Source organism: Chelonoidis abingdonii, chromosome 13, assembly GCF_003597395.2.
Source record: "Chelonoidis abingdonii isolate Lonesome George chromosome 13, CheloAbing_2.0, whole genome shotgun sequence".
NCBI lineage: Eukaryota > Metazoa > Chordata > Testudines > Testudinidae > Chelonoidis > Chelonoidis abingdonii.
The window spans coordinates 13401895-13427073 of record NC_133781.1 but is presented as its reverse complement, the minus strand read 5'-3'; the positions used below and the strand labels follow the sequence as shown (position 1 = coordinate 13427073).

The window sequence follows — 25179 nt, the reverse complement described above, 5'->3', positions numbered from 1 at the left end:
TGCTAAAAGAGGAGGTTCAGGAATGGTTTCTTTGAGGATGTCATTTAAAATGTTAATACCAGGAACCATAATTGGAGAACTAGAGTGGAATACTACACTGAGGATTGTAGCTCTCTTAATGAAAAGCTTCTTACTGTACAGCATTTGTAGGTGATGAAATCTTAATATGTGAACTTGGTTGCTATATGATTTCACATCTCTTTTGGTCTTGCTGTTGTATTTGTGGTTTTGTAGGCTTCAGCCTTTTTTTTTTTTTTTTAAGTTAATTGGGTGGGGATAAATACTAAATCAACAAGAGAATCCTCGTTTACTTGACTTTCCGGTTTGCTTGTGAAAGGCCCTTATTAAAATTTCTCTTGATGACATTACAGTATAAATTTTAATATGCCAGCAGTGAGATTAAAAGCGTTTATACCGAAGTCTCGACAGCTTCTTGATCACTTCAGATAGTCAGAGCTATATTTAATTAGCAGCTGTAAAATTAGGGGGCTGATCTTGCTCCTGTTAAAGTCAATGTTAGTTTGCAATTGTTTTCATGTTTGTAGGTAACTTAATTTTTGCCTAGTGTACTGTATGGTCCAAGCACGTTCTTACTCTTTTTTTTTTTATTTAAACATACTAATTGTTAAAGTAAGATTGGAAGCAGTTGCTTCATGGAGATTAGAGGAAATGAAGCAGAGGGGAGACGAGAGGTGCAGCAGAATGACTTTGCATGGTTGAACATGAAACTGGATTGGTGTTAATTTGGCAGGATTCCAGTAAGGAAAACACTTCTGTTGTCAACTAGCCTACACATTCATGCTCACTTATTCACTCCAGAGGATAAATTTAATCTCTCTTCATGTACTATGTCTAACAATGAAAGCCTCCTTTTATACAGCATTTTATATGGAAAGCACTCACTTTGATATATATAAAGGGTTGAATATGTGGTTGGCTCAGAGGCTACTGACAGTTCAAAACTTGGTTTCTCACTCCCAGACTAGTGGAATCTGGGAACATTATGGATGCAGTAGAATAGGTTTCTGATATAGAAGATGGAAGAGAATGCTTTGCATACCTCTTGTAGCACTCAGTGCACAGTAGGAAGAGAGAAATAACTTACAAACTGAAATAACTATTTTCAGGAGAGGGAGGGAGGAGAGAAGAAGAAGTGGGGAGAAGGAGTTGAGGATAGAAGAAAGGAAGAATGGAACATGGAGGGCTGAGAGGAGAGGGACTATGAGAGATGAGGGTGGAAAGCAATCAGAATAAACAGACAGCACATAAAAGAAAAGTCCAGAGACTGAGAAGGACATTCATCTGCTTCTGGTGAATGACTTTTCCTCCGATCGCTTGCTCTGCCCTTGGGAGTACCTGTTTTTACCATTGTAATTCTGTGTAGCTGGGTTCAGGGATCCATGGGGCTTGATGTCTCTCTTGATCTCATATAGGAGTAACCTTGGCTGACCTCATTTCTTGCTCTTGCTATGGCTCAGGTTGCTGTTTGGAGGGAGTCTTTATAGCTTCCAGGACTAGCTCCATCCTTGGGACTCCTTGTTTTACTGCCACCAAACAAGAGCGTGGAATCTAATGCTGTCATACAGAAAAGACCAATGTGCTGATTTAATGGAATAAATGTTCCAGTGAATGGTAATCATGGTGTATTGTTTCTGTAAGAGGCATAGAGGTATACACTATGTAGAAATACACTAATAAATATTTCTGTAAGATATTGAAAAGAATGGTCTAGGTCCTCCGCCAATATAAATTGGCATAGCACCATTAACTACATCAGTTTACACCAATTGAAGATCAAGGGTAGAATTATCAAAAGCACCTAAGAGATTTAGCCTGAGTTCCATTTTCAAAACATTTGGAAGCCTCAGTCTCACTGAAAGGCAATGGGACTCGTGCTTCTGAATTCCTTAGGTGCTCTTGAAAATTTTATTCTGGACCAATATTTCAGCAAAGATTTATGTAAATTAAGGAACCTTTCAGTCCTTGCAGCCATCTTTCAGTTTTCATTTCTATTCTGTTCCCAAAATGTATGCCATATCCATCGCCAGTTAAATAGATACATGAAATGAGAGCTTTTTATGCTGCCATCATCGCTGTGCTGAGGTTTCGCTAATCTCAATGGCAGAAACAGAAAGAAACATCCACATATGTGTAACATTCTGTGTTTATATTATACAAAAGTTCCCAGCTATTGTGAATGGTCTTATTAATTTGATTAAACTGGATATGTCCTTTTGTGATTCGTGATAACAGCAGAATCTTTATTGGTGTTGTTTGAGGCACAGAGATACCAGCATACTTGTTGATGTTGGTAATACAACAAACCTCCATGTGTTTTGATCTGGTAGTACGCAGAATGGGTACCCTTGATGTTAGAAGGAAGCTTGATTCAGCATTTGGTGTCAAGATGTGCATATATTTGTGCAAGGTCACTATCAGACTCTGTAGCCAAGGAGAGCAAGAGCCAAGAGTGAAATAATCCAAGAGAATTATAGTTTCTGTTGATAATGATATACTTGTCTTTACAGGCAATTGAGTTGAATGTTTAAAAAAAAATTCTTAAAACTGCTTCACTGAGAAGGTATAGCACCTTCATGCTTTGGACCAAGGATTTGAAATCTTGTTAAGGGGATTGCCTTTGTGTCAGGAATGTGTCTTTTGTTGTTCCTATGTAAGAAATGCCAGAATTTGGCCAAGTTAGAAATATTAGAAAAATCAGTTTGCACACGCTCAGTAGAGGCTTGTTAGAGTTTGGCAGCTAAATTACTCAAAGATTACATCTGTACTGAGTATGTTCCATCCTGCGTCTGGAGGGTTTGAGGAAGACTTTGCCTGCCTTTGTTACTCCTGGCAGCCAGGGGCCAATGTGATTCAGAATGCCAGAATTAAGAACATAGTGTCTGTGGTTTTCTCAATACTGCCCCCTGCTGGTGTCCACACAGTGTGGAGGAGAAAACTGGCTGTGGGGAGTTAATTGGGACAAGGAATCTGTAGAGGTGGGCAGCTAGGACCCAGTTGACGGAAGTGGGTAGCTGCAGGAAGACAGATTGGACAAAGAGGTGACATGGAAAATGAGACTGGCTGAGCAGAGAGACTGGAACAAGGAGGCTGGGGAAAGAGAGGAAGATGACAGGGACTCAGATGAGGATCGTGGAGGGGGACATTGCTAGTGGTTTGGCAAGAAAACTAGAACTCGGATGAGAAGCCAAGAGTGGTGGTGATGTTATGGAGTGGTATTCTGTTCTTATGGCAATTGATGATATGTTCTCTATATATGTACTGACTCCCTTCTCTTTTCAGTGTCGAGAGTATGTTGCATAATATTCATGTGGAAGGGCCTTAGTTATTTTGGGAAGAGAACCCATCAGGAAGTCAGGCTACTGAGGTGTATTATTTTGCTTTGTGTTGTTAGTTCATTGTGAGGCTTTTGGCAGGTATCCAGGTACTTTTAATCCTTTTCATCATTAGCAGAGTGGTGAAGCACTGGAATGGGTTACCTGGGGAGGCGGTAGAATCTCCATCCTTAGAGATTTTTAAGGCTCAGTTTGACAAAGCCCTGGCTGGGATGATTTAGTTGGGATTGCTTCTGCTTTGAGCAGGGAGTTGGACTAGATACCTCCTGAGGTCCCTTCCAACCCTAATCTTCTGTGATTCTATGATAAAAGAAGAAATGGAAGATAGATTATTTTAATTAGGAAAACAAAGAACACAAGGACTTGCAAAGGCTAATTACAGAAGAGTAGCTTTCCTTTAACTCTTGGAGGGATTTAAAAAATGATATAAGGTTTTAAAAATAATACATTGAAGAAAAATTATTGGGCATTGTGATGGGGTGTACAAATCCCACACTGGAGAGGAAGGGGTTAAGGAACAGCTTTGGGCTTAGGTGGCCCTGCCCAGCCACACCTGCAAAGCCTGCATGAGCTGGAGGCAGTGCTTTAAAAAGGAAGCAGAGAAATGAGGAAGTAGGCAGGCAGTGGAACAAAGATGGCTTCTCTGAGCTTTTAGAGGAAAGTACTACAGGAGCTCATTGGTTGAGACTTGACAGCACAGACCTGTACAAATCTACAAAGGAAAGACAGGTGACTGAGTGTACAGGTCAGAGACTTGATTAAGTTTCTGTGATGCTAACAGAGACTGGGTAGGAAGTGGTCCGGGAGGGCTGCTACTTTCATGGCTGTAGTATTTTTAACCCCCATCCCTTACCCCCAAACCCTGTTTCAGGACAGCACTTAAGCACATAGTTAAATGTTGTCCTGAGTAAGATGCTTTCCTAAATCTGGGCCTAAAACCCAAATATTCAAAAGTAACCACAGCACATAAATATTAAATGCATTCTTTTGCTGGACACTAAAGTAAAAATTTCAAACTTAGGTGACTGAAATAAATGTAAGTGGCCTGATAGTCACAGATGCTGAGCATCCAGAAATCCCATCAGAGCCTGAGAGCCGCATGCTTGCATCTGTGAAAATCAGGCCTCTTAATTTTAAATGTGTAAATATGTATTTAGGAGCCTAATTTTAGGTATTGAGGTTTCAAAATTCTGGTCTTAATTTTGAAACTGCTTGATTGCAAAATTGAAATTTCTTATGATTTAAAATGAGAGCACTTTCTTTGACATTTGAATAATAATGATGGATATGCTATGTAAAATGAGACATGCTGACTTGCTGCACAGAGTGCATGATCTTTTCACTCCTCATTATTGTCTTAGGCTCTTAAACAAGTTAAACCCACCTAAGGATACATCCACAATATGTTTGTTTTGGGGAGTAGTATTTTTGTGCTTCAAATGTATGAATTTAGTATGTTTCTTGAACAAAATTAATTCTACCTACCTATGTTTACAGCTTTGTTTTTATACTTTGTGATTCATTAATAATCCTGACATGCTTAGTCTTTTTAAAAGTGCATTTTACACAGTACTTTACTAGTAGTAGCCACCTAACTTTTTGTTGGAAATAATTATATATCCGTTTAGTATTTCCGTCTTATTTATGATCCTAAAATACTAGGAACTTTGCTTACTATTCTTACACTAATTTGGGTTATCTGAATTACATAATCCCGAGTAAAGAGAAAAAGACCTGCCCACAAAAGTTGCACCAGCTGAATTCAAGTAATTTTTTTTAAAGAGTGGTTCCTAACTGACTTAAGCTAAACTGAAATAAACATGGTTTAAACCAAAATAGTGTCTGTCAACACAGGGGTTTGCACAAGTTTATAATCAGTTAAATCTGTGCAGGTTTCTCATGTAGACAAGCCCTAGGGCTAAAGGAGATTTTTTTTTAATTGCTCTATCCCTATGTATTATATACTAAACATTTGCAATGAATGGAAAGTACAGCAATGTGTGATAATGAGATCTAAGTGCATCTGTGATTCTTGATGATACTTGCTATATTCCAACTGCATGCAGAACACTTCTGGAAAAATCAGTTGATTTAAAGACTGAAGCTAGAGGCATTTTTGTTCATTTAGATTAAAATGTCTGACTTGACTAATATTGCTTGTTAGTTTCATTAATTAGAAAGTGTTTTAAGATTTTCTGTGCAAGTTGTTGTTATAAGGTTTATTTGTCTAAAACCTGTGTTAAAAAGCAAAATATTTTTTATATTACTGTTTCCCTACAGTCTTTGAGAGAACCTTCTAATCTGTGTAAAGATGGGAGGACAGAAGTTGTTTCTCTGTTTTTCACAGGACCTGAAGAAAATGCTGTGTTGCAACCTGCAGTTATGTTGTTAGGTTAGGTTAGGTAGGGTGGAGTGTAACAGGTGCTTATTAATACCTCCAGGCTATAGCTAAAGGTGACTGTATTTTCTTGAACGTTCACAGAGCTCAGCAGGTGGATACTATTTTAATAACTGGATTGAGAGTAGATTCTGTTTCCTATCTGAACAAGATGATGTACATCCAATACATAGAAATTTTACAAATTCAAAAATTGTTCATTTCAACCACATTTGTTCAGTTACTCAAAATAAATTAGCGTGTTCCCAATTTTCTCAAAGTACGATGAAACACACTAACTCCTGCATTTCTAGTCCCTTCTTGTAGCTAAAATCAACTTCCAAAAGAAAAAACAAGTTAATGAAATTCTTTTGAATTTGTGAAAATTGGAAGTAATGTAGACATACATACACACAACAATGTGAAAATAGAGAATATTTGACAGTTGACTGCATAACAAATTAAAATTACATCACTGATCAAATACAAAAGCTGATTGTAAAGCACTAGAGTGTTTTACTGCTCAGCATGCCAAACAAAGCTGTAGGAGAGAATGAACCTAATCTGTTTACTTTTAGAAAAAGCTTAGGCAAGATTTAATTAATTTAAAAGAGTGCATGCCTGTGGGAAGTGTGAATAATCTCCACATAACCACATAATAACAAGCTGCACAATATCAAGAATTTTGGGGAACAATATTATGAACAAAGGGCCAGATGCTGCAAATTTTCTGTCCACACTACTCTCTGTTAACTTCATATGGAATCTCATGTACGTAGCAGCTATGGCACCAGTCTTTGAGTGGTTTCTGTGTTGCTAGAACCCTGGGTTAAAAAGTACATCAGTATACTAAGAGTAGTTTGGGTGTGTTTTGATATTTATGGTATTTGAATACCAAGATAAAACACACTTAATGGAAGCGTTGCAAAGTTTGATCATGAACCTGCAAATGCTTAATGCCCTGAATAATCCTGTTGAACTAAATCAGGTGGCATATGTTACCCACAGAAATGGAAGATTTTGTAGTATTGGGTTCTAAGCACTTAAGACTATCTAGTAATGTATTTATGTAATCTTTGGATATTTTTATGTTACATTTCATAATTTTGACAATGTCAGAACTAGTACAACAAAAACATATTAAGCAGATGTAAAGGTATGGGGGAACAAATCATGCCAAATAACCAGATTTCCTCCTTTAACAGAGTTACTGGCCTAGTAGTACAGCACTTCAGAGGACAAGATTAGAATTCAAAATGACCTTGATAAATTGGAGGATTGGTCTGAAATCAATAAAATGAAATTCAGTAAAGACAAGTGCAAAGTACTTCACAGCTACAAAATGGGGAATAACTAATAGTACTGATGAAAAGGATGTGGGAATTATGGCGGATCACAAACTGAATACAAGTCAACAATGTGCTACAGTTACAAATAGATTATTATTCTGGGGTATATTAGTAGGGCTGCTGTACATAAGACAGGGGAAATAATTTTTCTTACCTACTTGGGACTGGTGATGCCTCAGCTGGAGGATTATGTTAGGGCTTGAGTGCCATGCTTTAGGAAAGATATCAGTAAATTAGAGATGGTCCAGAGGGAGCAACAAAAATGCAGAGCTGGATTAACTCTTTGTGGGACCAGTGCCAAACATATTTGTGGGTCTCCACACCCAGGGCCGGTTCCAGCTTTTTTTGCTGCCCTAAGCAGTGAAGAAGAAAGAAAAGCCCAACTGAGTGGAGCAATTGAGCTGCTGCTGAAGTGCCGCCGAAGAGGAGGTGAGGCACTGAAGGACCCGCTGCTGAATTGCTGCCGCAGGCCTGGACGTGCCGCCCCAACAACGGACGGATTGCCACCCCTTTCTATTGGCCGCCCCAGGCACCTACTTCCTTCGCTGGTGCCTGGAGCCAGCCATGCTCGCGCCTGACCCACCAACAAAATGCAAGCAAGTCGGGAAAGCTTGGGCACATAGAGTGGCCTCACCCCCTCAGCTGCCCTATTCCTCCCCAGTATAAAAGATTGTTATAAAGACGATAACGATCAGTTACTTTCCATGTCCACTGAAGGTAGGACTGAAAGTAATCAGCTTAATCTGCAGCAAGGGAAATTTATGTTGGATAATAGGAAAAACTTTCTAACTATAAGGATAGTTATGCACTGGAATTGGTTACCAAGTTGTGGAATACCTATCATTGGGGATGTTTAAGAATGGGTTAGACAAACACTTGTCGGGGATGAGCTAGGTTTTCTTGGTCATGTGTAGGCACAGGGAGCTGGAGTTGATGACCTCTCGATGGCTTTTTCAATCCTACTTTTTTATGATTCTATAATCCTGATAACTGGGTGCCACAGTGAATAGGTTCTTAGAGACAGAATTTTTTCTATGGTGTATAAAAAGTCACACTGAATTTTGGAGTTATCAGATTTGAGATACCGACATCTTGAATGATTAAGTACAAATTATTGTGAACTAAATACTGTTTACAGAGTAAAATAGATAAAATGTACTGTATTTTATACTTTCAGCAAGTATAGGCCTGTGAATAATAAATTGTTAAAAATTATGTGAATAATTAGTTGTTAAAAATATAGGGTTTTATCTAATAATGGAATTATATTATGACTTTATTTCAGAATAATACTCACTTTCAAAAAGCCATGATATATCTAGAGGTTTTGAAGAGGGGACAGAATCACTGTAGAACCTCAGACATGAGAATGCAGTACTTGGTTCATCTGCTTTGGAAGGATAACTGGCTGAATTCACCCTGCCAGGAATAGAAATAGTAACTAGTTTGTTTGAATAATTTTTTCTTTTTTTTTTTTTGTATAGTCCTCAGCTGGCTTTAGGGAGTTTACATGATCATATCAGAAGATGACTCTAATTTTTGTTTAATATATTTGAGATGTATCTTATGTCTTTTTCTGCCAGGTTAAAAAGTTCTCTACTATCAGAAATATTTTCTTCATAAAGCTGCTTCTAGACTTGATCAGGTCACCTTGTAACATTCCTTTTGACAAGTTTAAATAGCGTTCCCTTTGATAAGTCCTCAATTCTTTCACTGTAAAGTGGGTTTTTCCAGACCTCAGATCATCATGTACCTCTTTTCTAAACACATTCATGTTTTTCAGCATTCTTTTTGAATTGTGAACGTCAGAACTGAACACAGTATTCCAGTGAAGGTTTCACCAGTGCATTATGCAAAGATAATACCACCTCCTTATTCCTGTTCAGTATTTTCCTGCTTACTCATCCTAGGAATGCATTAGCCCTTTTAATCACAGCATGGCATTGGGAGTTCATGTTCAGATGGTTATCCCCCATAACCCTTAAATCCTTTTCTGAATAACTTCTTTATAGAATATAGTCTCCCTGTAATTGGGACATGCGTTCTTGGTTCCTAGATATTTGACCTTGCCTTTGACTGTATTAAAACACTTTTTGACTGTGATCCAGATAGCTTGTATAACTGAATTGTCATTATTTATCACTCCACCAATCTTGGTTTCGTCTGCAAACTTACTTGGGATCTGGAAGAAGTTATAAAGTCATTGCTGGTAAATTTGAATGGCATTGATCCAAGAACAGATCTTTGTAGGACCTCACTGGAAACATCCCCATTTGATGACTTAAACTGATGAAAATCTCATCAAATAAATTATTGATATCTATCAGTTAGCAAGCTTTTAATATGTGCTACGTTGATTTTGTATGAGCTATTTTTTTTTTTAACTGGAATGAATGTCAATGTGGTACTAAGTCAAAGTATCAGCATAAGTTGTCAGCCCCCTTCCTCATGTCCTGTCACTCAGCCTTTGTTACTTTCAGTCCATCAGCATCAATAACTTTTGCTCTCACCCTTCTACTCTCTGCCATCTCTTCCCTTTCTTCCATTGATATGGCTGTTGAGTCTCTTCCTTCCTTGATTTCTTTGCTCCTCTCTCTCATCACAAGGTTTGCTCTGCCAACCTGCAGCCTCGGTGTACCCTCAATACCTGCTTCCTCCGTTCCTGCACTCTCACTGTGGAACATCTTTGGAAGAAATCTCTTGACCAAGGTGACTTCCTCTACTATAAATTCATTCTCTCCTCCTTCAGTTCTTCCATCTTCCTGGCTAAACAACTGTGTTTCTCCAAAATAATTGAATCCCACATATGAAATACCAGTGTCCTTTTTACTACCTTTAATTCACTCCCCACACCATTCCTCCACCTGCCTCCACTTCTCTTTGCACAAGAACGCACCAATTTCTTCCAAGAGAAAATTGACAAAATACAATGGGACCTTGTCATAATCATAAATCCCAATTCTGAACCTTAGCGTCCAAAATGTGGGTGCCTAGCATAAATCCTCTAAGCTTAATTACCAGCTTAGATCTGATAGCGCTGCTACCAGCCAGATTTCCAGTCTCTGGCGCCCTCTGGTCTCCCCAAACCTTCTCTGGGGGACCCCAAGACTCAGATGCCCTTGCAGTCCTTCACCACAAGGGAACATAACCCATTCCTTCCCCTCTTTACCTCCCCCAGATTTTCCCGCCCTGGTTACACTAGGAGATTTCCCTGCTTTCAATTCTTGAAAACACAAACATAAGAGGACAATTCCCTGTGAGTGCAGCTCATCACCTTTGGAGTCCCCATAGGAAAAAAACTCCAACAGGTCATTAAAAAGATAATTTTATAAAAAGAAAGAAAAGACATAAAAAGTTCTCTGTATCAAGGCTGCATTATACAGGGTCAGTTGCTTTAAAGAAAATGAATAAACAGCCTTATTTCAAAAGATATACAATTTAAAACATTCCAGCAACTACACACATGTAAATACAAAAACAATATAAAAACCTATTGTCTTCTGCCTTTTGTACTTACACTTGGAAACAGAAGATTAGAAAAGCCTGGAGATAGAAATCACTCTCATAGCCGAGAGAGCGCAGAGCAGAGAGAGAGACAAAAGACACACACCCCAAAATTCCCTCCCTGAGCTTTGAAAAATCCGGTTTCCTGATTGGTCCTCTGGTCAGGTGTGTGGTTCCCTTTGTTAACCCTTTACAAGTAAAAGAAACATTAACCCGTAGCTATCTGTTTATGACAGACCTCAGTGGGACCTTCGCTCCCCCCACTCCTGACTTGCTTTCCTTTTTCCACCTACAACTCTTTCATTTCCTTCTCCACTGTCACAAGTGCAAAATTTCTTGCTCCTTCACTTGCCACATGGACCCATGCAATCTTCTGATCTCTTTCATGCTCACTCTTATCCCCACCCGTACTCGTATCCTTAGCATCTAACTCTCCTCTGGCTCTTTCCCCTTACAATACAAGCATGTTTTAGTCTCTTCCATCTTACTCACCCTTGACTCCAGTTGTCTTTTCAGCTACCACTCCATCTCTCGTCTCCCTTTTAATCCATAAGCTCATTGAACATGCTTTTTACAATCACTGTTTGGAATTCTTCTCTTCCAAGTCTATCCTAGATCCTCTCCAGTCTGGTTTCTGCCCCTTTCACTTCAGTGAAACCACTCTCACCTTTTAATGTTTGTAATGACCTCTTCCTAGCCAAATCTTAGAACCATACTCAGTCCTCATCTCCCTTGATCTGTCAGCTGCCTTTGACACTGACCGTGTTGTTGTTCTGGAAATCTTAGCCTCCCTTGGCCTCTGTGGCTCCATCGTCTTCTGATTCTCTTCCTACCTCTCTAATCACTGCTCAGCATATCCTTTGGCGGATCGTTCCCCTACTCCAACTTTTGGTGGGGATTCTGCATGGCTCTGTCCTTGGCTCTCTTCTTTTCTCTCTGCACCTCATTTCTGAGTATCGTTATCCATGGAAACAAGTTCAGCTACCATCTCTGTGCTTATGACTCAGAGACCTATCTCTGTACACCAGGCCTGTCTCCTGTCCAAACTAAAATTTCAGCCTGTCTCTTTCTCCTTGTGGATGTCTAGCCATCAGCTCAACCTCAACATGGCTGAAACACAGCTCTTAATCTTTTCTCCCCAAAGCCCTCCGTGATACCTCCTTTCTTGATCAGTATGGACAATGGCACCATGCTGTCTGTCATTCAGATTCTTAAGCTGGTCACTGTTTTTTCATTTGGACCTTTCTCTAGGTCCTCACATCCATTTTGTCCAGGAATGATATCAGGCTAACGGGCCTAGTTATCCTGGTTATTTTGTTTACTCTTTTAAAATATTGGCACGATGTTAGCTTTGACAGTGTGTTGCAGGAACTGTGTAAAAAGCTTCATTCAAAGGTATTCTGAAGCTTCCTCATTCTTGAAAGGAGTGAAATTAGGACCTGAGAGCTGTAAATTTGTTTTTAAAAGCTATTTTTTCCCATACATAATAGAGGCAGTATGGTTTCGAAAAAGATGCATCATCTCTTCCAGTTTTGTTTGTGATGGGCATCGGAGCTGAGGTTTTCACTTGCCCATTGTCTCGACCATTATTCTCACCACATTACTGTTGGTGACTGCAGGATCATTTGGCCAGTCTTGTTAGGTTCTGGGGTTTTCATTTGACTTTCCATTTGGTGACTTTTGTTTTACTGTAACTCAGTAGTTACTGCTTTTCCCATGTGACTAAGAAAGCAAAATACTTTTCTGTGGCTGTTATGCACAAAGTATATGATTTATTTTATTCAGATTGGGAATCAAGAATAGAACCCAGAACACTTTAGCTCCTCATAGTAAACTGACACTTCAATGTTGATAGTTTTATTTATTTATTTTATGTTATAAAACAGATTAAATAAAAAAACCCCACATCATAAACTCTGAGTGAATATAACAGTTATCTAAAGCCACAAATAACCATGAAGATAAGACCAGCAGCAATTTTTAGTGTATCCAGGAATAGTTGGTACAACCTAACAGTGTGCATATTTCTCAAAATTATGCCTTACGTAACTTCCACATTCACAAAGCCCTGCAACAAAATGAACTTTTAAGTGTGCCCTGAAGGTCAACAAATTCAGGCTCTTTTGGACCAAATGGAGTGGCTGTTGGGTGTGGGGTAGGGTGGTGAGCTGCAAAGTTTAGTTGGAGGGGTTTTATGGAGAATACTCTGGCCATAGTGTCCCCATTTTTATATTGAGTGAGCTCTAGCTCGAATGTCTTCGCAATATGGCAGAGGGGGAGAGGTGGTATAATAAGTAGTCAGGTCCTAGCCCTTTTAAGACTTTCTAGGTCAAAACAAATACTTTTTGTTCAACCTGGAAACTCACAGACAGCAGTAAATCAGGAAGCCTTGGTTTAATTTCACAGTGAGCTGCTCCAGTTAACAAACCCCTGCAGGCAACCCCATCCCATTCTACCCCTAGAGGTAAGCAAATAATGTCCTGCAGAATACTTCTGGACCATAAATAGCTTTCTGAACCCAGGTTACCTCCCTCCACCCTCAGAACACAACTCACACTGTCGGGAATCCTCTTACTTTACAGAAACTATTGCCTGCAATCAGCATGGCCTCATAAACGAGAAGAATAAGCTGAGAGCAGGACCAGAAACACAACAGGATTCTTTCAATAATGTTGCCTACAAACCAGTTGCAGAAGCATTGATGGCAACAGGAGCCACTTATCTATAACCCTGCCCTTCCTGGAAAAAAAATAAATAAAACACTTGGTACGCCTCCTTTGATGAGGGGACTCTACCACTCACTCTCTAAATTATACAGTAGTATGACCATACTATGAAAACAAAAACCCCATTGCTGAAACTCAGAGACTTTGCTAAATAATGCCTTGTGTCTAAATTCCATTTTCTAAGAAGGTCAACTGAGAAGTAGCAAAAGAGTCTCCAAAGACGACATGTAGCTGCTGGTGTCCTAAATTTCTCTGCCAGGCTTTATGGCAGGACGTGCTGATGAGACAGCACTTGTTAGCCCTGTGGGTGACAAGGTAAATATATCCATGCTCATTCTTCTGGGCACCTCTGTGGCATTTGATAATGTTGATCAATGAATACTCCTGCTTAGCTTCTAGCAAGCTGCATGGGTGAAAAGAAACTGAAATGCTGGAGGTCCTCCCTCTTTGTCAGAATATAGATAGTTGTGGATGAATACACTCCACCTCCACAAGACTTAATCTTTAACACTGAAGATTTCTGTGAAGCCATTCTGAAAGCTGCGGGGACGTGGACTGAAGCACCAACAATGACAGACAACACCTGGCTCCACATTTTTCTTATGTCAAACATAAACAGGATTATCTTTCATTTTTCTCAGTACCTGGCTGAAATCAACATTAGGCTTTAAATACCTATTTTTCATCCTAACTGAGGCAAAATTGCTGGCAGGAAGAGAAAAATGTATTGAAGAATTTCTCCTTTATAACATCCCTCTCTACCAAGAGCCCCTGTCCTCACAATGTTACAGTGCACCTTCAGGTGTCTTGTTAGACTCCATAGTGTTCTTGGAAGCCCAAATAGCTATGGCAGCAAAAAAACCAAAAAAACCACCTGCTTCTATCTACATTCTATCCTGGCAGTCATATTCTGGTCATGGTTTAGTCCAGGTGATCTGTGCTTTCATGACAATGCTGTTTGTCACAACTTCTTATATCTTGGAATGAAGTCACACATGATGGAAAAGCTCCAAATGGTACAAAATGCAACTACTCACCAGGCTTCTGTTGTATGCAGAGGCTATCCACTCAATATAATATCCAGTTCATGATTTGTGTTCTGATTGATCCAGAGCCCTTGTTAATTACAAAGTGTCAGACAGTTCAGAACACTTGTTGCAACAGATATTGGCCAACCACAGGTGAACTGTGTTGTTTTTATTTTATAGTATTCACAAGCCACTATTTATTTTTAAGAATTAGCTATTACTTTGTAATATGGTAGACAGTGCTATAGCAAGAAATAAACATTGTATCGTAATGTCTACTACTGCTAAATTGTGTTTAGAATTGTTCTTAATAAAAGTAAAAATCCACTGTAAAATCTCATTTAAAAGGAAAAAGTATGTCTGATGCTTAAATGAATGCACCAGTTTTAAAACTCTGTATAGTTTCATCATTCTTAAAGCATGTTTTCAACTTCACAGCCATGATACTTTGTAACATCCAATTTCATTATTCTCTTCTGTAGAAGCAGCTTTGTGGCCACTGAAATTATAGAAGGCAGCAGAGTGGTGAAATTCAGAAAACATGGAGGAAGGGGAAAATGGATGCACAGAAACTAGCAGAGGGAACATTAAAAGTATGAAGGGAGTATGAAGGAGACCAGCAGGAATTAGAACTATGGGGAAGGGCAGATGAAAAGAGGGGGAAGGAGAAAATGCCAACTATGCTTCTTACCTAAAATGCTGAGAGAACTTGTGTGGGTAGATAGAGAATTTCATTTCTGTTTGGCAAATTTAAATCCCAGAGTTAGTTGTAAAATTGTGTTTGGAACTGCGTATTTTGTATGAATGTTCATGGTACTGGCAGCTGAAGAAACAACTTAGATGGATCACAGTATGCGCCTGCTCAGTAGTCAGTGTCTCTCTCCTATATATCTGGCAGCTGCATAAATGACTTGGATGAAGATCTGTCAGTTTCACGTCTGCTGTTGCCACAGAGAGATGTTATACAGGATTTACTTGCAATGTTAATGTGTTCAGTTGTGGAATGTTTAATACATAATTCCCATAACAAATGGGATCATGGTAATTATTGATTAAAAAGATCTCATTAACCCACCCTGAAATTGTACTATGTAGTCCTCCAACAAAGGGTACGTGAGATACACTTGACCTTGGCTAAAAGGCTAAGAAGCAGAGAGAAATTGATCCTTAGTTGCTAAATGGAACTCTCCATTACCGAGAGCTTTCATGCAAACTGTACAGAATGTATTCTGTGGTTCTCAGTGGTATTGCACAATTTGTGGAGTTTCTGTCTGCAAATTAATTTTTCAGTGAGTCTCCTTCCCCATAGTTGCAAGCTAGTCTGGGTTATTTAGAGAGGTTTAGATCGTCTTCAATACTTCTAAAAGTTTAGGGGAATTAGGGACAATTTTATACATATAGTTCTAGCTATTCATTTGGATGGCAACTTGGAAAATTAATGTTAATTGGTAGATGTATTTTTAAAACATTAACTATTAAGTGTCACTCATCTCATAAAGATTACCATATATACTCATTCATAAGCTGAATTTTTTTTATAAAAAAGGGAAGCACCAGAGAAAGGAGTCGGCTTATGAATGTGTGTAGAGAGGGAGAGGTGGGACACCGCCCCTTCCCCCCACAGAGGTAGCAAGGAGAGGCAGCAGAGCCAGAAGGGAAGAGATGGGTCCAGAGTCTCTCCGCTTCTGGCCATGCTGCTTTCCCCCCCAGCCTCCGAAGCTGCTGCAGCTCCAAGGCTGGCAGGTTGCAGCTGTGCCGCTTGGCCCCACTCCCCAGAGCAGGCTGTGGACATGCCGCCCGGCCCACCGGAGCACGCTGTGGCTGTGCTACCCAGCCCAGCCTGCTGGAACATGCTGCGGCCATGCTGCCTGGTCTGGCCCGCCAGAGCAGGCTGCGGCTGCACTACCCAGCCTGGCGGAGCAGCTCCAGCCAGGCCAGAGACAGCCTATCCTGGCCCTCTGTAGATAAGATGGGAAGGGATGGTCTGGGGAGAGTGTGGGGGTCCTGGGCTGGGGTGCGGTTGTGTGTGGGGTGCTTACAGGGGTTACTCCCGTGACTCCCAGCTTCCCTCCGCCCTCCCCCCCCAAATGTCCTCACCAGTTGCTGTCCCGGTCTGTCAGGGTAAACAGCTGATGTGCCGGGACACTTTATTTACTTAGGTTTACCTCCGTGCCTGCGGATGCTCGAGGTAAACAAACCGTCTCAGCCCACCAGCGGCTTATCCTGATGTCCCGGGAGCCAAAGTTTGCTGACCACTGAATTATAGGGTTGGCTTATGAATGGGTTAAAAAAAAAAAAAAATCCATTTTTACTTCTCCATCTTGTGATGGGGGTGGGGACTGACTTATAAACGAACCGTCCTATGATCAAGTATATACAGATTTGTGCTTTACTAAACTCAGTGGTAAATAAGATAGACAAGGTGGGTGAAATAATGGCTTTTGAGCTTACTCTGAGCTCTTCAGTGTTAAATGTTAAGTCAATATTCTGTGTGCAATTTAGGGCACGCTGTCTAATATGATAGGTCTAAAAATATACCTACAATACTATGAAAATAGTGCCATTTTAGGTGTCTGAAGGCAAAATCTCAGACATGTCATTTTTACCACAGGCAGTGCCTACTGTAGTTCACAGGTGGTGGTGGAGTAGGTGTAGTTACATGACATATAGTGCAACTCTGTCAAAGTGGAGCATGCATATTATTTTATATTCCATAAGTAAATCTTTTACCTCTCACCGCACCTGTCTTTATGGTGTGTGTAGGTTGGGGAAAAAATATATACGCAGTACTTTGAATCTTCAAAGGAAAGTCTAGGAACTAAAGGTTATTGCAAAAGCCATACAGTATGTCAATTTTAGGCCTACCAGTCTGAGCATCCATTTTACTTAATAAAACAAATCTGTAAAGTTTTATCAGCTTTCTTTCAGCCGTGTAAAAAGATTAGAGAATCAAGCTTTTTATCATTTGAAGCAACTTTCTGCTGTACTTCCTTATTTTGTTAATATCCCCTTTCTAACAAGATACGTAGAACGGTGCAAGATATTCCTTATGTGGACTGACTAGTATTTAATCCATGTACTGTCTCTTAAATCTTTGCTAATCTAGGGTGTTGCCTTCTATGTACTTCTGAGTATGAGAACAATGAAATACAGTTGAAGAGAATGAGAAAAGAAACAGAGGTTATTAGTCAAGAAACAAAATGCCATGTTAAGTCAAAATCCTGCTTAATTTTAATCCAGCCTCTGTCCCCTGGGAACAGCATTCAATTTGTTCTAGTGAACACAGGCAAATATGTACTTTTTCTTATGTCTTTTCATTTAAAACTTATTGAATGACCTTGTATTTTTATTTACTGTATGTTCATATTCCTAACTCTTGTGAATTTCTTCACTCCACAGTTGTTCCTGTTATTTTAAAAGCATTGACATATGATGAGAAGCGAGGAGCCTGCAGCGTGGGTTCCAACGTAAGAGATGCAGCGTGCTATGTTTGCTGGGCCTTTGCTCGTGCCTATGATCCCTTAGAACTGAAGCCATTTGTTAATCAAATTTCAAGGTGGGTTGCAACAGTGAGAAATTGAGAGAATTCATTTTTTTTCTTTAGGGCTATTTACGGTACAGAGACTGGAAGATGGCTAATAGAGATTTCAGAGACTTAACACATAGGTTAATGTTACAATTACTGCACATCTAAAAACTTTAAGGCAATCTTTTAAAAATGAAGTAAGGATAATTTGTTAATGTTGTCAAAGAGGAACACATCTGATCAGGGAAGTATTCTCTCCATTGAAAAAATTGCTTTGTTGTCACAGGTGATGTCAATGAGATTAGATGAGCTATGGAAATTTTCACTTTTTTATCTTTGTATTCTGTGGAACAGATTTGTGGCTGTCCAGTAATTTTTTTTTTTTTTTTTAAAAAAAGACATAAAAATGATCTGCTCTTGGTGGTACTAACAATTATACTGGACATCTTAATCAAGGTACAGCAGCAGTGTAATGTTTGGTCCTTAGTTCTGGGAGCCCTTCCCTCCCTTTTTCCTTCAGATTTTCAGAGTTTAAGGATCATCAATGAAATCTAAATGTTTGATTTTTTTTTTTTTTTTTTTTTTTTTGCAAAGAACACTGTTAAATCAATTTTTTAATAGACCTACATGTTTTCTTATTGTGTGTGTTTTCTTATATTTCCCTGTTGTTACAAAACAAAGATCAAACCTAAAGAAATCCACAAGCAAAAATTACTGAGGGACTGATGCTACTTGGTGTGGAGGCTCCTCCCATCTCTCCTGCTTTTCTGCCCAGTCTTCAGCTCTAGGGCAGCGCCACTCCAAGGGACTGTGAAACCAGTACTGCTTCCTCTGCCTCAGATCAAAGTGAAGGAGAGGTGGAACTGATACTCTGTTCTAGAATTGGTTGCAGGTTTGCAGAGTGGTATGAGATGGAAGCAGTAGCAAGGGGGAAGGCTGAGGCGTGAAGCTGCTTCTTCCCCTTACTTTCTCAGACACTCACTGAGTTCTAGTGATCCAAAGATTTTGCTGCTTTCACAGATGGTGAGGTGCAACCCACTAAGCACTCTCTCACAACCAACTTCTAGTTTGCAGCCCGCAGATGGAGCAGGACTGGTCTAGAAGACCTGGACTCTTGCTCTTAATCTAGTGAGCCATTTTTAGATCCTTTTGGCTTTTGTATATCAATATTTCTTTTGATTCTCCTTTGAGTGACCCAGTTAAATTCCTGTGAAGAATAGTTGATGCAGGCTTCTTAAGTAACCTTTATGGGACCATTTTTTGCTTTAGATACTAGACCTGGCTTAGTTTGGAAAAACTTGTACTGGAAGATATTGTCAAAATATCTCATTGAATTACATAATACTCTCCAGCAATATTGAACTCTTGTTTCATTGAGACTCGAGAAATGATAGTCTAGCCATAGTAAATCTTACTTATTTGCACTTCGTTTATCCATCCACTTCTTATATACTACAGGTTTCAGCCATAGTCTCTCCTCATTTCTCAGAAAGGTTTAAGAACTGAGTAATGTCTTGTGTTAGTAAAAATTCAATTCTTTTGCAGAATATCCTGTAGAGTTTTACTACTGATAACAGGAAGCTTTATCATAATTGAAACCAAACCAAAATTACAAATAAATGAGCAAAGTATGTTGTGCCTTCCAGTTCTTTTGTTTTCATGGAATAGCCCTCTGCCAGTCCAGAGTCACTACAGGAGTAAACTCTGCTCTCTGTGGTTTGGATGAAGAAATGTGCCACCTCCTGTTCCTTAGGGTATATCTGTGCTGCAGCTGGGAGTGAGCATCCCAAAGTGTGTTAGATAGACATGCCAATGCTAGAGCATGCTAATAATAGCTTCATGGACATTGCAGCTCTGGCAGAGGCTAGGCTAGTCAGCTGAGCTCAAGCCCACCCGGTCCCCTACGCTTGAGCTCAGGAGACTAGCCCAAGTCTCCGTTGGAGCTGCAATAGCCACGCAGATATTTTTAGCATCCTAGCTCCGAACGCTGCTAATGTGAGTCTGTCTTCCTGGGCTGAGAGGCTTGCTCCCATATGTAGTGTAGACGTATCCATAAAGACCCAGCCCTTGGTGCATAAAATAGACTAGAAACTTACCAGCAGTAGACTAGAAACTAATGCAGCTTTCCTCTTCCACTACTGGGATTGTTTTTCTACTACAACTGTTGTCTTTCCTTCTTTTGCTTTTGTCTTCTTTCTGCCTGACTTGTGAGATTCTCTCCTCTGGGATGCAGATTTTTTCTCCCTGTTGCCCCCTGACTGGTGGTTTAGGGGTTCTTTAATGGCTACTCTGCATCATAAGCTTGTAGTGGTAGCTCCTCTTGGCTTGCTGGCAAATTTCCAGTGCTCCTCATCTACAACAGCTCAAGCAGCTCTGTTCTTATCTCCACTGAAGTAGCTTTTGACCAGCTGGCACTGGTCTCCAAAAGTAGTGTCTGCTTCTTTAATCCTAGGCTTCCCTTCTTGGCCCTGATCTGCTGCTACTTGATACCTTCTCCAGTCACATTAGTCCTTAGGGCTCTGAAGCAATGGTGCCCAGCTGGATTTCAGCTTGGCTTCCAGGATCCCCGTGGTTCCTGTACTAATGTCCAACTGAAATGAACTATAGTTGTCGTCTCCTCCAATTTATTTCCTATGCTGAAACACAAGGCAAAGAAAAAAGTCACTTGAATATTCAGAGATCAGAGGGGTCACTGCCTTGTGCGTAAGGAAGTTTCACCTTGTTCTGATCTTCTGCTCCTTTAATATGTAGGATGTTTTTGATGAGAGAAGAATCTTTGATGAGAGGAATGCCTATGGGGAAGCCTGATAGACTGTCCAGTTCTCATGGATATTTTTCAGGAGGTGGTGAATAAAGCATTCATCTCCAGAAGGCACTCTTTCAAGCTATGGAAATCTACAGAGGAGCTGGTCTTCCCATACCAGGCTCTCAGAGGGAAAATCTTGGGTCCAAGGGTGTCGTATGTAGACCTATGAGGTCCAACTGGACTTTTCACAAATGGTATGTGGTCTAGAAAGACCAGTATGTCAAATTTGCCTCTTACTCTCAAGGCTCACTAAAAAGATGAGGATCCTGGTCAAAGGTGCTGTCTTCTTCAAAAACCTGGTCAACAATCTAATTTTTATTATTTTTTAGTCTGAGGCCTCCATCTCCACCTCGTGGCCTGGGTGATCACATCCAGGATCTCTCTTACTTGATTCTAACAAACTCCTCCGTTGTCAAATCTAAAATCAATGATAGCAAAACTTCTGAGTGCTCCTCATTCTTCCTTTTTATCATACTTTTCTTTTGTCTGTGATGTGACATGTACTTGTGCCATTTTCTCCTTTGCTCTATCATGGTACAACAATATCTGGGTCTATATGTGGGATGCAGATTCTCCATTAAGATTTTATCTGATTTAATGCTCTATTTGATGGCATGAAACTGTTTGGCAGAACCTCGGGGCTGAGTAAGCTCTAGTTGCCAGACGGGAAAAAAACATCTTTTTTGGCTTTCAGGTCTCTGAGAACGGTTTCAGAAGGGATTTAAAGGTATCCCTTTTAATAAAAGGCCAGACCCAAATAGGCCATCTTTTGTGCCTACAATACTAACACCAAGTAACAATGAGATTATGCTAGCCTAGGCTAACTTCAGCTGGGTGGGAGGAGTTGAGGAAATTTCTGAGGGTCTGGCTTGGTTTGAGCAGTGATAGATTGCACACAAATAGCTATAGACTGAGTTTGCTAGCGTAGTTAACAAGTATACCATATATACTCATTCATAAGCCGAATTTTTTTTTTAGTAAAAAAGGGAAGGACCAGTGAAGGGGGTCATCTTAGGAACAGGTATAGAGAGGGAGAGGTGAGACACAGCCCCTTCCCCCAACAGAGGGAGCAAGGAGAGGCAGCTCAGCCAGCAGAGCCAGAAGGGAAGAGGTGGAGCCAGAGTCTCTCCGCTTCTGGCCACGCTGCTCTCCCTCGGGCCTCTGAAGCAGCTGCAGCTCCACGGCTGGCAGGTTGCAGCCATACCACTTAGTCTTGCACCCCAGAGCAGGCTGTGGCCGCGCTGCCTGGTGTAGCGGCACAAATAGCAACCCTCCACTTTTGCAACTAGTTGCAGTTTCCGCCATGCAAAAACGAAGGTTACTGGGCATGCTGAGTTTAGGTGAGCATGCTCAGTGCACCCAAAGTAACGAATTGGGAGAGGAAGCTTTTTGTGTCATCACACTGGGCTGCCGGAGCACGGTACGGCTGTGCCACTTTGCCCAGCCTGCTGGAACATGCTGCGGCTGCGCCACCTGGTCTGGTCTGGCCTGGCCCGCTGGAGCAGGCTGCGGCCATGCTGCCCAGCCTGACGGAGCAGCTCCAGCCAGGCCAGAGACATCCTATCCTGGCCCTCCCCAGATAAGGTGGGAAGGGATGGGATGGGGAGAGTGGGGGGGTCTCGGGCTAGGGGTGAGGTCATGTGGCAGGTGGTCACAAGGGTTACTCCCCTGACTCCCAGCTTCTCCTCCCCCAAAACATTTCCCCACCAGTTGTTGTCCCGACCTGTCAGGGTAAGCAGCTGGCACTCCGGATCGCTTTGTTTACTTAGGTTTACAGCCATGCCTGCGGACGCTTGAGATAAACAAACCATCTCAGCCCACCATTGGCTTATCCTGGTGGCCCGGGAACCAAAGTTTGCTGACCCCTGAATTATAGGTCGGCTTATGAATGAGTCATTTTTACTTATCCATCCTTGGAGGGTCATCTTATAAACGAATCGGCTTATGGTAGAGTGTATACAGTACATTAGCTAGTGCTAGTCTCATAATAAAGTTATGATGAAAGGTTCTTGTAGTTAGATTTGTCAGTATCTTTTCTGAATATATTAACTTAGTTTGAGCTCTCTCAGAAATAAAGTTGCCACTCTGAGTAGAAACAGGTAATAAGTATTCAAATACAGCATGACACACAGTTTCACCTACTGTGTCAGCAAACTTTGGTTAGGAGCCAATGCAATGCAATGATCACACACATTTTTTTCTTTTGTTGTTTTAAATCTAGCCTTAGGTGTGTCCCTGTTTCACTTTAAGAAGAGTCATACTTTTAGCCACAAGCAAATTGTTGTCTAACTTGAAAAGGAGAAACTCAGCATCTTAGAACAAAGAACTTCATGTTCATTGTGGGTTCAGTTACACAGCAGAAACATGTTCTTTCTGTCTCTAAAAATAAACAGCTAAATTGTTACAGAAAAAGAACACTGGCTAACTTTTTTTTTTTTTTTTTTAATTTAAAAAAAGCACTCCCTTTAAAATGCCGTACTTGAATCTTTTCAAAGATTCAAAGATATGAGCCCTGTATCACATATACTGTCTGTCTGGGTAACAAAGGTTGAAAGAATTGTCCTTCATGGTTCTTTAAAAGTACTTAACTGGATGCAGGTGCTCACATACTACTGTACTGGGAGGAGTGTAGCAACATAGGTAGATATCAGCCTTGAAGGACAAGGCGGTGGTTATAGAGTAAGTGCATTGAAAGGTTGGTAATAACCAGAAGTTGGTACTGTCTTATGGTTGTTGACTGGATGTGCAAATTAAGTGATGATCCATTTCATGTCTACATCAATTTTGTAGTCTCGGGAGAGAAGCAGCATGTGAACTGAACTGCATTTTTGCCCCATTTCCAGTTCAGGTTGTGGTATTGAGATTACAGACCAAAAGGGTGTGTTTGGTTTTTTTTTTTTTGGTTTTTTAACCCTTCACTAGTACCTAAAGCGTTACTAGTTTGAACAAGCATTCTCTTTACTTCTAATGAAGAGCATTGATAGAACTCATAACATCTTACCAGTTGGCAAAAAGGGAAAACTTTTTAATTAAGCTACTCTACACTGGTAGGGCAGCTTGCTCAGTCACTTCCTGTGCTGAACCTGGTCTGTAGTTAAATAGGGGATTTAGGTTTATCATCTTTCACAAGTGTTAATGTTATTTTAAACAAAAATATAAAATAATCTTCCTTTATAATGAAGTATTCTGCTATACAGGAGAAATCCTTTGATTCACAAAATGGTGACTTGCCTTAGCCTTCTTGTGGGCCTAAGTGCTGTGTTATTAACAAGTGTTGCTCAGCATACTGATGTGACAAACTTGTTAAGGTGCCAGTAAGACCTAGACTACTTACTCCTACTCTGAGCTCAGTACTATTCTTAATGAATCAAAACTGCAGATGAACAAAGTCTTTGCCTCAGAATTATAGTACTTTTTTCTGGATACTTATCTTGACTATTTTTATTTCTGTCCTTATTTTGGTATCTGAACCAACGCAAATGCTCTTTGGAGTGTTTATTTTTTTTTAAGTCCGGTTTAACTGGTTTCTAAAGGTAGTTCTAACCCTTCCCTGCACTATCCAAACTACAAGCCCACATGCAATACAAAAAGAAAATTGTTGGGAGCATGGATAATTTAAAAATTAAGTAACTGCTGAATTCATTGCAGGACTGCCTTACCTTCTGGAATATGTGCATGTACCAAAAGTATCATAGTGGGAGTATTTTTTAGGTAATTCACCATTTGTTAATAATGCTTGATTTAAACCTTCCTCCTACTATTTAACTTAAAACTAGTGAATGTTTCTTCTGTACTAGAAGAGTGTAAATAATGTGCAGTTTAAGAACTGTGAGGCATGTGACGATAATTGTGTTCTCATTCCCTCCCAGAAAAAATCCAAAGAAATACATTCTAGACTAAGAAGCAGCTGTGCACTATGAAGTAGAGATGTTCTGCCAGTTTGTCTAAAGCCACTATGCAGAAAGAGAGCAGGGAAATGCACTTCTACTATTTTGTATAGAATTTTTTGAGTAACTTCTAAATTGTGCTTCAGTTATAACCTTCTAGAATTATTACATTGAGCAGTTGGAATGCCTTTTCATGTCCCTAAATAAAATGGCACAAGTGATCAATAAATGAATTGTTCTTAGCATTTGTACCTCTTTTGTTAACTTGTGATGACTGACTACTCTCTCCCCTTTCTCCTCCCTCCCCTATTCAGCATAGCACTGTACTATACAAATAATGCGTGCAGTATAGGAGTGTAAGAAGTTTAGTCTTCCCTGCGGTAGTGTGGTGTTTGTGGTAAGAAGAAAAAGAGGGTGTGGCTATCTGATAAACTGAAGTAGCTTGCTCCAGGGCAAGATTGTCATGTAGAATCAGGAAATTTGAAGCATTGCTCTGAGCTACATCTTGTGCCCGGATGAAACAAAGAATAATTTCCATGTACAAAAATCGATTTGTTGATTGAATACTGTCTTCAGAAGAGAGTTGTTGGATAGAATTTGCACTGTTTGATGATTGGTCTTGC

At 40.2% G+C, this 25179-nt stretch overlaps 1 protein-coding gene across 11 annotated transcripts in view; it reads left to right on the top strand.

Moving 5' to 3' along the window:
* TBCD (tubulin folding cofactor D) overlaps positions 1-25179 on the top strand; it is a 254321-nt gene that overhangs the window by 80314 nt on the left and 148828 nt on the right. For all 11 annotated transcript variants that reach the window (XM_075071755.1, XM_075071752.1, XM_032792732.2 and 8 more), the window contains one exon: positions 17737-17893. In XM_075071755.1, the coding sequence (XP_074927856.1) occupies positions 17737-17893 (157 nt within the window). The remainder of the gene's footprint in view (positions 1-17736; positions 17894-25179) is intronic.